This window comes from Lepidochelys kempii, chromosome 10 (assembly GCF_965140285.1).
Source record: "Lepidochelys kempii isolate rLepKem1 chromosome 10, rLepKem1.hap1, whole genome shotgun sequence".
Classification (NCBI taxonomy): Eukaryota; Metazoa; Chordata; order Testudines; family Cheloniidae; genus Lepidochelys; species Lepidochelys kempii.
Genome location: NC_136389.1, coordinates 54,052,993 through 54,067,549, shown reverse-complemented (window position 1 = coordinate 54,067,549; position 14,557 = coordinate 54,052,993). Strand labels below are relative to the sequence as shown.

At 41.5% G+C, this 14,557-nt stretch overlaps 1 protein-coding gene across 1 annotated transcript in view; it reads right to left on the bottom strand.

Moving 5' to 3' along the window:
- Positions 1 to 3,442: 3,442 nt before the first annotated feature.
- The window catches only part of ANXA2 (annexin A2), a 51,003-nt gene continuing 39,888 nt past the window's right edge, over positions 3,443 to 14,557 (bottom strand). The window contains exons 6-13 of the mRNA XM_073303640.1: positions 13,011 to 13,101; positions 11,256 to 11,335; positions 10,801 to 10,860; positions 9,982 to 10,075; positions 9,125 to 9,220; positions 8,092 to 8,150; positions 6,136 to 6,258; positions 3,443 to 3,811 (exon numbers count right to left, since the gene is read on the bottom strand). Of these exons, the coding sequence (XP_073159741.1) occupies positions 3,752 to 3,811; positions 6,136 to 6,258; positions 8,092 to 8,150; positions 9,125 to 9,220; positions 9,982 to 10,075; positions 10,801 to 10,860; positions 11,256 to 11,335; positions 13,011 to 13,101 (663 nt within the window). The 3' untranslated portion in view covers positions 3,443 to 3,751. The remainder of the gene's footprint in view (positions 3,812 to 6,135; positions 6,259 to 8,091; positions 8,151 to 9,124; positions 9,221 to 9,981; positions 10,076 to 10,800; positions 10,861 to 11,255; positions 11,336 to 13,010; positions 13,102 to 14,557) is intronic.

The following is a 14,557-nucleotide window of genomic DNA, read 5'->3' as shown; positions in this document are numbered from 1 at the left end:
ATTCATCAAAAGTCTAACAGCACGCAGAAGGTGTTACCTCGTTGTGCTGCAGTTTGGGCTCCTCAGACAGTGTTGTTGAAATGGAAATAATTATTAGTTGCTAAGCTAGTGTTTTGGATTCTCCATGGCCTTTGTGTACCATTGGGAGGAGAACTACAGCGTGCATGCATTGCTGACTAACTTCTGCAGGCAATGAAAACCAGGCCTTTCCTATGCTTGGGACGGCACAGATTTGCAAGGATATATTTTAAATGTCTCTTCCAAGCATAGTGGATGGCAAATGTTGTAGTGGCCATTTTAGTAAAATAGGGCTCGAAACTATACTGTTTAAAAAATTGCAATTCCACTTATTCATGCATTTTAGATACTGGCCTTGAAGAGAGTGAAATTTTTAGTGAAGTATTTCAGCATTGCCCAGTCCACAACACTAACTCCCAAATCCCACAGAGGCCTAATCTTGCAGTAAATCCATTTTGGGCAGAGACCCACTCTGCATTGCATGGATCAGACGTAGGATGAGGGCCAGATTTTGCAAATTTGTCACCAATGTTGGAGTCTCACCAAGGAATTGTTGTGAAAGTATGAACAGCATGATTCAAAACAAACATTTTAGGTTTGTACTCAAACATACCTGCACTTAAAAGGAAGCTAAAATATTTGTATATATTTAATTAAATTATATTTTTAAAGTATAAAGTATATTTTTTATCCTAAAAGATGTAAAGTCTGACTGTGCTTGGACTCCCACCCCCCCCCCCAAACATTGAGAAAGGTGCTTTAGGAAAAGAAAACCTGCATTAAACTAAAGATGCTTGGGGCAGTCGGTTCTTTGCCTTTTTGAAATGGGGGTCTCATTTTCACGACTGCTTTTATTTCTGCTCTATGTTCAGACAAAATGACACTGGCCTTCTAAATCACATAGGTTTATTTAATTTTGCTTCTCATTAACCACTTAAATGGAAATTCCAGAGAGGGGAATTTTGAATATCCTCTAGCAGTGAAGCAGAACATGTTAGCCATCAAATTCTAGTTGCTCATTCCATTGACTGGAAAAATGTCTGCCATCTGATTTCTTTTATAGGACCACATTTGAGAAAGCAAAAGTTTATAGAGCTGACTTATCTAATTATATTAAGTTAGTGATTTGCTGTCTCAGCAAGTAGTTTTAATATACAAATCAGAATGAAAGGTGTTTTTGTAAACAGGTGTCAATGGCACTGTTCCATCAAGCACTAAATTGGAGGTGGTCCTGAAAAAAAAATATTACATTTGTGCATGCAGATAGAGAGATTGCAGCTGAATTTTGGCAGTTGCAGACAGTGTTTCCACACCAAATCTTCAGCTCTGTGTAAAGCCAACTGCAGGTCAGCAAGAAAAATTACTTCATGCTTTAACAGCAATATGAACTGGGCTGCTGTTTGTGGCGCATCGTTGCCTTTCAGAAAGGTTGATTTAAAAAGAAAAAAATCTTAAATTATCTCCAGGGGGTAGAACAGTCTTTGCAATAAGGCTACAGGTCACGTAACATCTGAGGGACACAGCTGCTGAGGGAGGAAGTTAGGTTCCTAATATTTATATTGCACTGCGCACACACACACACGGCTTGGGCCCCCTCTGCTGAGCAGCGTGTAATTATATACAACAGCATCCAAAGAGCATACAGGGTTAAACCCCGAACCTGCATGGAAATACATACCAGCGTTCCCCTCCCTTTAGAGCTCCCTGTGGCCACAAGGGGCCCAGTGCATCATTGCCGGGTTGGAGCCCATTGCTTTTGTAGCTGTAAAACAGGATGGGTAAGGGCTGTGATTTTTTACCGATATAGTTACAGTGGTACTGCTCCCAAACATAGATGTAGTTATACTGGATATAAAGGACAAAGGCTCCAGCTGGTAGGAAGAGAAGCATCCAAAGCAAGGAATCATGTCCTGCAGAGAGAGGGATAAAATGAGGCCCAAAGCGGGTCATGAAAACCTTAAACAGTGCTAGAAAATAGCTTTTCTGACCCCAAAGTGTTTGTTTTTAAAATCTGCTATCATGGGCCTTTCCAAGGCTGAAAGAGTGCTGTGCCTCTCATTGGGAAGATGGAAATAGCCCCTTTCCAATGGTAAGTGGGAGGGTGGGCCAGAGCCTCAGATCCTTTTAGGCATTAGCTCACGTCTGTCATATTCAAGGTGCTGGGGGGCTGTGTTTTGGCCCCCTTACTTTGCACAGCATTCCCTGCAAACCACGCGACTGCGCAGCAACCTTCCACATACTGCACGTCACCAGTTGTGCTGCTCAGAACTTCCCTTGTGTCCCTGGGGCAGAGGCTGCAAGCACTTGGGCTGGGCTGATGACTCAGCTGGGCTTGGTCCCACTTCGGGGAAGGGGTAAAGCCCAGATGTCAGGAGCAGGGCGGCCAGTGACCCAAATCCCAGAGGGCCCCCTCAATGACACACCCCTCTTCTCGAATTACAATTGTGCATCCTGCCAAATGTTTTGCTATGCTTTTCTGGAGTTAGGGCACCAATGTAACCATCTAAGGTTGGGGTCAGAGCTAAATGAGAGGCGTAGAAAGGGCCTGATCCTGACACAAGTAGTCCTTGCTCCCTGTTTGGAAAAATCTGGCCCAGAATCTCCCTCAGGACTGGAAACCCATTGCACTTATTGACAATTGGGTTTCAACATTGACAGTCTGGAAAATATTAGAACTGAAATAAAGCAGAGCATGCTGGATGGGAGAAGTGAGTTACAAACGTTTATGAAAACAGAGAGGAAATAGAAGAAAGTTAGCTATTAATTAATTACAAGCCAGGTTTGATAAAATTTATAGACTAACATGATTTGGTCTCTGATGCCTACTCACTCTGCAGTTTACATGACTGGATTTAATTTTACCACTTGAGGTGTGTCAAAGGGGACCAGAAGGAAGGCCAGAAAGAGCCTCCAGATCAAGAATACCAAGGAAATTAAACACTGATTGTAGCTCTGCCAGCAATCCAGTATGGGACAGTTTTTCCCCCTAAATGAATTAAGAATAATCTGAAAAATAGGGCATGCTCCCCTTTAGAATTAGACATGGACGTGTTAAAGAGAAAAAGAAAAGTGCCAAGATTAGACATTCACTGAATGCTCCCAGCTCAAGAGGGGCATTTGAAACCAAATGAAAAAAACCTCAGTTTTCATTCCTGCATGGTCTGACTCTCTGCAGATTGTTGGATCCTGCTCTGAAATGTTTACCAGAGCCCTCCTACTCCCCCCAAATTCACAGTATAAAACTCCTGTTTTTAGATCAACATCACCACAAGATGTTGGATCTCAAACTGCCTCTGATCTAGCAATATTGCTCATCCAGGGTAACATGGAGAAGATTCCACAGAGAGAATAAAGAAGGCAACGAACAATGGATGTTTACACACCAACCTATGCTATGAAACAAGACACCCAAGAGAAAGACCTGTTTTCTTAAAGTAAAAATTCAGTTTTATTTGTATTTTAATAGAAACATTATAAGAAGAAGGCAGAGTCTTTCACAAACACATTTCAATTCTTTATCCTTGGAATGGTCATTTCTCTGGCCTTTTGCTTATAAGAACTTTGGTAAAGCCAAGCAATGCACTGTCATCTAGAGAAGTACAAGAAAGCAAACAATACCATCAGTCTTGCAAATACAGAGGTAAATTCAGGTTAGCTAGGCAAGTTGAGGATTACAGGAAGATGAAGAGCAGAAAAGCACATCTGTGGACATGGATTTGTTTGGTCACCGTTTTCAATCCTCTCCTCCACACAGGTTCAGCAGCGCCCTCTGGTAGTCGCCCTTTGTATCTTGCTACAAAATGAGGGAAGAAAAATGAAACGGAAACTTTATGAAGAAATGAAGGTTACATGAAGTCCTAGTGTGACTGCACTGTACTCTGGACTTGCAGGACAAAGTTCAAGTAGGAGTTTATTTGTAAGCTGAAGTTTTCTATAGTGTTTGGCATGTACCATGATAAAAGTGGGACCAGTAAGGGGAACTCTGGTATAAAATGAACAACCTAAGGGCAGAGAGCAAAGGGACACGATTCAATTCTGTCCTATGGTTACCATCTATTAGCTACCATCTATTACCTCTTCTCTAGGGTAGATTTGAATCAGTAATCTCATGGTGGAAAGGCTTCTTTATTAAACCCTCATCTGCCCACCCACTCTCCAATTTGGTTCAATTAAGCAAAACACAAAACATTTTGAATTGCACAGCTCTTCCCTTTTCCTGAATACTGGATAGAGCCCTGATCTCATTTGGAATACAATCAATAAGTAAACAATGCAGTATTCACGAAAGGGGCCTGGTTTACATTAGAAAATTAGGTCATTTTAACAGTCAGGTCAGTCAGGGTCGTGAAAAATCCATGTCCCTCAGCAGCACAGTTAAGCCAACCTAATTCCTTATGAGACCGTGCTAGGTCCATGGAAGAATTCTTCCACCAGTTTAGCTACCGCCTCTCAGGGAGGTGGATTAACTAAAGCAATGGTGGAATCCATCCTGTCAGAGCTAGCAGTGTCTACTCTGAAGCACTACAGTGGCACAGCTGAGCCACCATAGCATTTTAAGTGTAGACAAGCCCATAGAATCTAATGGACTGTAAGAGCTTTAGGACAGGAACTGATCTTTACTATGCATATGTGGAGTAAGAATCAGTTCCTGTCCTAACACTCTTACAGTCTAAATAGACCAGATGAATAGCGATACCTCCTTTTCTCCCACCCTCTATCTCCCTGGGGAGCAGAGGCACAGAAAAAGTAAGCAACTTGCTTGAGGCAACCCAGTAAGTCTATTACAGAGCTGGGGCAGCCAAATGATATTTTGGGCCCTATTGTTGGGCTGACATATAACGGTGACCTGAGAGTTCTAGCAGACAATGCTCCCATTGCTATGGGCAGTTATAATTCTTGTGTGAACTAGTTTAATATCCATCTAGTCCCTAATGGAATACATTGTATGTCACTCCCCAATATAAAGATATGGCCTTTTATTAGGAAACTCAGTGTAAATGAAAGATGTTTGCTCTCTCTGCCAGTAAAGAGGGACAGGGAAACTCCCCCTGTATATGAACCAAGAACATAAGATGTAGTCAGCCACATCTCTGCCCACCCTGTAGTGGAAACTGAACAAGATGTAAAGGACTACCTGGCCCCAAACTGTCTCCATGGCAGCTCTACAGCTGGGACTGCCACTGCCTACTCTGAGGGGGTACTTCCCCTTTTGGAAACCAGCAGCCACATACTTATTTCAGCTTTATGCTGCCACCAGGACTAACCCTTCCCTAGGGCCAGAGTCTCAGAGAATGCTGGGGGAGAGTGCACTAATAATGCAGGAGTGGCATGGGTGGTTGGTGCATAGCAGAAGTCATCTCAGAAGGAGCCACCTCACCCAGAACTGACCTCTTGTTTCAGAATTCCGCTGAGGTAAGAGAATGGGCCTGCTGGACTCAGGATTTTGATTTCAATTCACCCCATTGCCAGGCACCACTCATACAAATATTGGGTTGGGGAAGGAAGTTGAGACTCCTACATGGTGACTTGCGTGTGTGTGTCCATAACATATCTGGTGATCAGAGGCACAAGCCGCTGCTGCTGTGAACCTGTAACCAGGGAAACAAAGTCCCCGGTTCTCCATCTAATATTTATGGAGGAAAAAAATGGATTGAGACTTATCTTCCCCCACTCCTCAGGGGCCACAGACAGCGGTTACTCTAGCTCTAGGGCTACGGTAACTTCCACAGACAGCACAGCCTGGAATCAGGCAGGCATTTACACAACCTCTTTTTCCTTGGACAGCTCCAGAGCAACCTGATCTGTGGTTATTTTTTTCCTTCTGTTTGGCTTTCTGGGAAGATCCACCTTTTCCCCAGGGATGTGGACATTTTCCCACAGACTGGTGCACAGTCACTATATGCAGCCTAAAATCTGAATATAAATTTTGCTGGCTAGACTCTCAGGGCAGCAACTAAAAGCTAAGGGTGGGATTTTCAGAAGTGCTTGGCATTGATCTACTGCTCCCACTGAGGCCAGTGATAAATTCCCATTGACTTCAGCGGCTGCAATTAGACCAATGCCAAGTGCTTCTGAAAATCCCATACACTGATTATAACAAGGAGCCTTGTGATTTACCTGGATGAAATAATAGAGGGATTTTCCATATTTCCTCTTGAATTCACTCTTAATTTTCAGCATATCAACCTCTGAGCGGGAGACCATAATCCTGATCAGGATCTTATCACGGGTTCCTTTGCCCTAAAAGCAGATTTACATTGAGAGCTGTAGTATTGTGAAGTGAAAAAACAAGAGAACCAGTGTCTTGTGAGGAGGGAGAGAATCTACTGATGAACTGTACATTGCTGCAGGAAAAGGTCACAATCAATTACTTCTTTCTGCATTCACAACGCCCTCCTGAAAACCTGAGGAGCAAGCTTATTTTCCAAACAATACTGTCCTCCATTTGGCCAATATATTATTGTGCATTTTCCATTACAGCAGAAGCAGTACATTTTACATCTTTAGACACCAGCATTGGGACCCCAAGGGCTGCTGCAGTAACTTGCACTGTAGCAGGGTACTGGCTTTGCTCTCTATTCATTCTAGTCTATACAGTTTCTTACACCACCTTCATCTTATCTAAGCATTTTCCAATAATGCATTATACCATAAGGCTAACATTTGTCCCATGTGGTCTCTCATTCTCTCCCCACAGGGAGAATAGTGCATGTAATTTAGCGCTTTGTTTTAGTAGGGTTTTATTTCTGGGGTGTGGGTGTGAGAGTTTAATTCACAGTTTCTTCGTTCAGTGAAGGCTAATCAACGGTTACTCTAGAACCTGCAGAAACACTCTACTTCAATGTCACCACCCCAAAATGATGACTGTGATGGTATTTCAGTGCAGAAATTTTAAAAAATATTTAGCCTCCAAAGACCCCCAAAGATTATAACAATTTTAAGTTATAGCTGAGTCAGTCTGAATCCTAACCATTTGGCAGTGTTCCATTAAACCAATTTAAAGCACATGGGTCTGAGAGTCCTAAGGTTTAACCATCAGTTCAAAGAGGCTCGTCACAAATTTCTTTGGCATCTGGAAAGTTTCACTCATACTTGCTTAACAACTCTCTCTCTAGATAGCAGAGTTTTTATAGCCTTCTTACATAAAATAATCTTCCTCTTCTTTTAAACAATCTTGTTTCTTCCTTGGAGACCTTTTCTACAGTATGGTGACTGAACCAGGACACAAAGGTGATCTAACATGTAATGGTGCTCTAAAACAATTTCTTGTGACTTGTGTTCACTACCTGCATTTTTACATCCCAGAATTCTGGTAACTGCTAGGCTGAAGTCATGCACTTTCCAACGTTTCATTACTCCATTCCTATGCTCACTTTCTCTTGCTATGTACTCTGTGCATGGTGTCTCTTTTGACGCCTACCTACCTATGGGCCAGACACATTTCTCATTCACTTCAATGGGAGTCAGCTTGGGATATAGTTTGCACTTCATTTGAGTATCAAGCTTTGTTCTATCTGTTCATCTGTACTTCCAGCTTATCTAAGTAACTCTAGCTTTTGTCACTTTCCTCTATATTAATTGCTGCTTAACCCAGAAACTCCAGACTAAGTTTATTCTGGAAAAAGTGAACACTAATATTTCATCAAGGTATACTTTCCTGGCCTAAGGGAAAACATGCACATGAGAGACGGGTGCGGAAAAACTAACTGATGTTCACCACTGCTCTACACTTTGATGACAATAGCAGATTTGAAACAACATGTGTTGCGGGTTCTTACCGTTAGAATTCTCTCTGTTCTGCTTTTGCAAGCAGGTGCCATTAGTCTATTATTTTTTGCACTAAATACATCTGCTGACTTGAATGGACAAGATACATTAGATTAATTTTTCTATGCATACAATTTTTAAAGCATTCTTTTGAAGAAGGCCAGCCATGATGCCATCCGTAGGTATTCCAGTGCCATTTAAACAATCATAGATGTAATGGAAACTAAAGATTAAAATTTATTTAGACTATGAAGAGGAGCAAAACATTCAGTACTAAGAAACAAGGCCTTCTTTAGTCCACCCTACCTTCATGGAGTCATACAATCGGTCAGCAAAATACAACTGCTTGTTCTGTATACACTGGACTGCAAAGTGAAGAACATATTATTGGTTAAACATACTGCACACACTCAGATCTGCAAACTAAAATGGCTTAGACTCCTCCTTTATAGATCTGATAGTTGAACTAGGAGAGGGTTTTCAAGAAGATATGGCTTCCCACTCCCAAAAAACCAAACCAACCAACAAAAACCCCAGAGACAAATGATCTGTATTTGAAACATGTGTTACCTAGAAGTTAATATATTTAAGTAACTGTACCAAGGAAGGTTTTCAATGTAAACCCAGCGCCCTAAAATCAAATAAAGTATTTTTTTCTCCTCAAACTGCTATCACGTCTCACCCTGGTGTCCCCCCAGGATTCAGTCTTAGACCCATATTCTACTTGTCTAACACATTCTGGTCACATCCTTTCTGAAAATGTTAATGCAGATGACACCTAAATAGACTTCCTCTTCATGGTTCTGGCTTTTCTTCATTTCTAGTTTTGAACAAGAGCCTGCCTCTACCATAAATTTCTATCAACTCAGTGTATCTGAAAAAAATATCCCACTGCTATAACTTCCCTCCACCAAAATGCCACCACCTCAATCTCATTCCACAAACCACACATCCCTGTCCATTTCACAGAATACAGTCCCAAATCAACCTCCATTTTCAAGTCTCCAAAACCCACGGACTGGCTTCACCCCCATACCGCCCTGCCCCCCCCTTCCAGCCACCCACCCTCTCCAGTCTTTTTCAACCCTCCAGGTTTCCAAAGAACAAACCCTAAGCAAATATTTAATGCATCAGATTGGAGCTGCAATACCCCCTTTTTTACAAAGAGCCGAAGGAACAATTCAGTCTCCACTGAAGATTATAAACTGGAGATGAACTAACAGCAGATCATCCACTTTAAACAACTGGGTTCTGCCTCATCTCAGCAAGTAGATTGCAAGAGCACTGGAAATGTTTCACTGAAAGCCATTCCTAATAACCTTAACGATGGTTTACCTACCAAGATTAAGGAAGGCAACTTCCAGGTCTCCCTTGAGCTCCTTCTTGATGTTCTCCAACATATCACAAGGGCTGTAGCTCTTGTACCTCTCGAACACTATAATAAGGAAGAAAACAATTAAAAAGAACAGATGTGTACCTGAGTTGTACAGACAAATTCAGGGGGTCAGAAAGACTGTGTGCACAAAAAACTGCACAGTGCAACTAGAGTGGGGCCAGGGGACATTAAGACGTTTGACCACCAATATCTAGATACTATGCTACCTCATTTTCATATCCGTGAATGAATGTCTATATTTCAGGAAGTTCTTAATTAATCAATGATTTGGGAAAATGTTACTATATATTAGCTTGGTTTTCTCACTAGGATATATGAAAAATCACTGTGACAGACCGTCCATCAGATAGATATTGATCCAATCTGCATCTACTTCGCACTGTGGAATTTAGGCTCTCAAAAATAAAAGAACCTCTCAAAGGAGTTTCCTGGGTGGTGATTATGTAAACACCAGAGGCCACTCCTGGGATCCACTGACATAAGCTTTACATGTGTGATGTTTACATATGGCAATTGTATGCCTAAATGTAGGCCTTTGCAGGAGTGAATTTAGAGACCAATTTTGAAAGTGTAGCTTTTAAGATCTGCTGCTGGGTGTGTATGCATGTTCAAACAGGGAGATGTATTTACTCTAGAGATACAAATGTATTTCTTTTCAAATAGTCATGGCTCAGCACATAAACTTTTCACAAACATCGTCCTGTTTCCTGGGTTCTTGCGCTTGATTTAATCATTATTGCAGCCAAGCAATGACCATCTCCTTCTAACTCCTATGGAATTTTTTTTTCTTAGAACAGTACCTTTCTGGAGGTGGGGAATGCTCCTTTCAGTCATAATATTGATCCACTTAGCAACATCAATTCCCTTCCTCTTCTCACCAGCATCACAGAGGTCCTGTGGTTAGAATGTAAAGTGTTATTTTAGCCAGGGGTAAAATGAAAGAGCCACTGCAAAGCTATAGGATACCTCAGAAAACAAGTCCTACTAGAACCATATCAGAGGGGAATGTAAAGTGTAGACACATACTTAACCTAACCACTAAGGGGGATGCATACAGAAGGAATGGACTTACAGACCTGATGCTCAACTCACACAGGTTTTACATTACTATAATTCCATTCACATCAGTGAAGTTACTCTTGACGTCTCAGAGAACAAACAGGTCCTGGGTTTAATGGTGACAGGTGAACGGGACATTTACACAAAACTGTCAATAAATGTAATTCATTAAAAGAAAGATTTCTCCAGACTCTCTCTTGGAATCATCTGGGCATCATCATTTTTGAATCTCAGCAGAGGACCACTGCCCTATTATGAAACTCTACTAGGAAGTCTCTTTTTTTGTCCAGGTGTCCATGGAAGCAGTAAGACAGCTGTGTATGGGTGTCGGTGGGAAAGGGAGCCCCAACATGGAAATGGCTGAGCTCTCACGATCATAAGTGGCACACACTGAAATCAATATTATGTCCATAACATGCTAGGGAATAGGAACATGCACACTCTCTTTATGTGAAAAAGTAAGCAACATTTTGATATGGTCTATTCAGAGTTTTCCAAGATTTATTTTAAGACATAGTACACTTTGGGGAGTTAACTTACCACTGATCACCAGCACTTACCCTCGCATCTATGTCAATCAGCTCATAATCAATCACACAAGTGTCCTCAAACCTTTTACCCTTCAAACAAGAACAAACATTTAGCAGACGTATCCAAATTGAAATAGTGTAAGCTGCTATCTACATTTTTTTCTCTTAGTTCATGTTAGCCAACATTTGACAAATTAGCATTACAACACGTTCCATCTCCATTACAAAGGTCTGTTATGTTAGTTACTTTCTCGTCAAATTGCATTGTCATTCAGCATCTGCATCATGTTCTTTCAAATTGTCAGCTATGCAGTGACGATGCACATGAATCCAAATTTGCTATCAGTCAGATGGATGGATGCATTTCTGCTACAACTAGTCACAATCAATGTACGTGGCCTTCCACAGCTGGCAAGTGGACTGAGAAACATGACAGAATAAGGAAAACTAGACAGAGAAAAACGTATACCGCCTCAGAATCTTACCCTTGCCAGGCAAACCAGCAGCTTGCGGAAGTCACCAGAGGTGTCAGACACAATGTCCTTTTCCAGTTCTGTCTTGTACACTAGAATACAGCAAATACTTTTCTATTTACTGCTGACCCAGTCAACTGGAGGGATGATAGCTGCAAGTTACTTTAGATACTGTATTGGGAAGTCATATACGAACAACTGGCAAGTCTATTGAAACACAGCAACCCCAGGTTGTACCAAGGGTGGCACTGGTAGGATCCCTAGTGTAGGCAAGGCTCTGCCATCCAGGCTTGTTTTGCCAGCACTTATTAAACACAACCACACCACACCTAGGCTCTTGAGTGAGTGTTTTATTACAGCAGATTCAGATCACCAATCATCGATTTTTTAGACTGCTTGCAGCTAAGAGACAATTTTGTGCAAAATAACCAGTTTAAATATATATGCTTAAATAAAGGAGTGCTGTCTGTGTTTCTGGCCTGGCACTAAAGCATTTTATTTCTTATTATGGTAGCAATTTTCTTCATTGCTACAAGGCTGCTACTTTCCCTCTGAAATTCTATAGGCATCTATCCCTGGATCCTTCCATTTGACCATCTACATGGTTTCATCCAATTCATCACTATAATATTATTTTCATCTTATGCCATTAACACACAGCGGTCTTTGTTAATACTTTATTGATTCAGCCACTGCTACTTTATAGAATTGTTTGCAGCTATCAAAGAACAAATATATGACAATTTTCTCCAATTAACGCCAAAGAAAACACTTCTTGCTACCCATGAAAACGCTGGACACCTTTGTTACTGTTTGTGATGAATGCAACTTGAAACATGAAAGGGTCATAAGAAATCTTAAGCAATACTGTTTGATACTGAACTCACATTCAAATCACTTAAATCCAGTTACCATCAACTGAGAAATGCAGCTAGGAATGGATAATATCCTTAAGCAAAGTTTGCACGGGGTGGGGGGAGAGAGAATCCATGCTTTTATCAAGTCTTATCCAGATTTCTTTGTATGCCTTTTTTTGGCAGCTCTATCAATTAAGATAATAAAAAGGCTTCTTTAATAGATTCCAAATTCAGCTGCTCCACATGGACAGAATCTATGAGTAGGATTTTGCTCTCACTTACTCTGACTCTGTCTTCCTTACAATAAAAGTAGAAAATGGACTATTGTGGCTGTTTTCACAAAAGAGAAATGACTGGTGGATACTAGTTTACTACAAGGCCTGCAGTTGATTCCAAGGCACCAAACCTTGAGACCCAAATTTCTTCCTCCATGGAAAATGCTTCTGGGACTCAAGTTAATTTCAAGGCAAAAGGGTTAAGTGAAAACAACCTTTGGAAGGCATAATTCCAGCTAGCCACGATGGCACCTTAATTTGTGCATATTTGGTTATTAGAAAGGGAAGGCAGTGGATGAAATCCTGAGCTCCACTGACATCAACGGCACCAGTATTTCACCCTAGAACTCCTCCAGTATCCAAACAGTATGTATGGGTCCATAAATCATAAGGTGTTAGATACAGTATTTATAGTAGGCAGTTTGTCTAGGTCACGTTCAATTACACTGAAAACTTCATCAGTTATGCCAACATAAATACCTTTGCCTGTTGTATTTGACCAAAACACTAGGGATAATGAGAATCCCTAGGAAAGCCAATGGTTAAAAGTTTTCCAAACTTTCCCGTCACTCATACAAAAGGAGAAAACGGAAGGGCCTAAGTTCACTGTGTTGAAAACACGAACACATACTTACTTTCCTTGTAGACTTTGTTAATTTCACAAAGCTCCTGGTTTGTCCTGGAGCAGATGATCTCAATGAGAGTGTCTTCAACAGTCCCTAAACCCTGAAACACAGGTAAGGTTTTCATTTGACACTAAAAATGAGCAGACTGCTAGAATGGTTCTGAAACGTTTGGTACACACTTTGGTAGTACTCCTTTCTCCCACTCAATCTTTGAGAACATTCCCATCCCCAGGCAGATGTAAAAATTGTAGCTGCTGGTATTTTTGCCCGTGGTATTGACCCTACTGCTGATGGCTCAGCCTCTTTCTTCTCATTAACTAGTTTGCTACTAGGTTAGTGGCACAGCACTGAACACAGTGTGAAAATGACTTCTACTCAATATTTCGGTTGGGACCCATCCAACCACCCCCTGCTCCCTGTCCCCTGACTGCTGCCCTGAGATCCCCTCACTCCCTGCCCCCTTACCATGCCGGAGCCAGCCATGCCGCCATGCTGCCTGGCAAGAGCAGTGGGCCAGAGCGCTGGTGGCACGGCGTGCTCAGGCTGTAGGGGACAGCCGGGGCCTAGCAGAACAGTCCCGTGGGCCGTAGTTTGCCCATCTCTGGTCTAGCAACCAGTGTACAGAAGGCTAGGGTTCCAGGATGCTATTTCAGCTCTGCCAATGACTGGCTGTTCAACCTTGGGGAAAAGTGCCTTAGCTTCTTTTTTCCTCAGCTTGCCTATCTGTAAAATGGGGCTAATAATACTAGTTATCAACCTCCTAGGGCTGTCATGAAGCTAATTCATACTTTTTTAAAAGGCTTTTAAAAAGCCATGGATGAGAGGTGTTTAAGTGCCAAATATTATTCTAATAACCTTGAGATACAGTTAATAATATCAGTGATAAACCACAAGCCAGGAGTATTTCAACACCGATTTGACTGTCTCATTGAGTTTCTAGATGAGGTTAAGGTGTTGCTAGCACTATATATTTTTTTTCAACCTGTTAGTTTAGTGCACTGGATCAAAACCTGACCCCTTCGTATTAGGGGCTGAACTGGTCTCTCTCGTGCACACAAGACAACCCCCGACAGTCAGGTAGCAAAGCTACTATAAATATAAGACTTGGGGTGATATGTACTCGGAGGGCGGCACCTTCCATGCCACTGATCCAGCAAAGCGTTTAAGTGCATTCTTGACTTCAGGCATGTGAATACTCCCCATTTAATTTTCCATTTAAAAAGAAAGACAGACACTATTTTTATTTGATTTATTCTTTCACTGTTAAAGGCATTTGTATCAGAAACCAACAGGTCCTACTGAAAACAACAGTATCTCTTATTTCATGCCCCTGATCTAGCAAAGCACTTAAGTACATGCTTAACTTGAAGTTAATGGAACTACCCACATGCTTAAAGTTAAGCTCATGCTTAAGAGCTTTGCTGAATCAGCAGACCTAAAGTAAGGAACACTATAATTTTCAAGAGGAATTGTTGGTTTCTGGTGAAAATACCTTTTAACAGTGAGATAATAAGCCACATAAAAAGTCTCACCTCTACTTAGCTTTGTTTAAATCA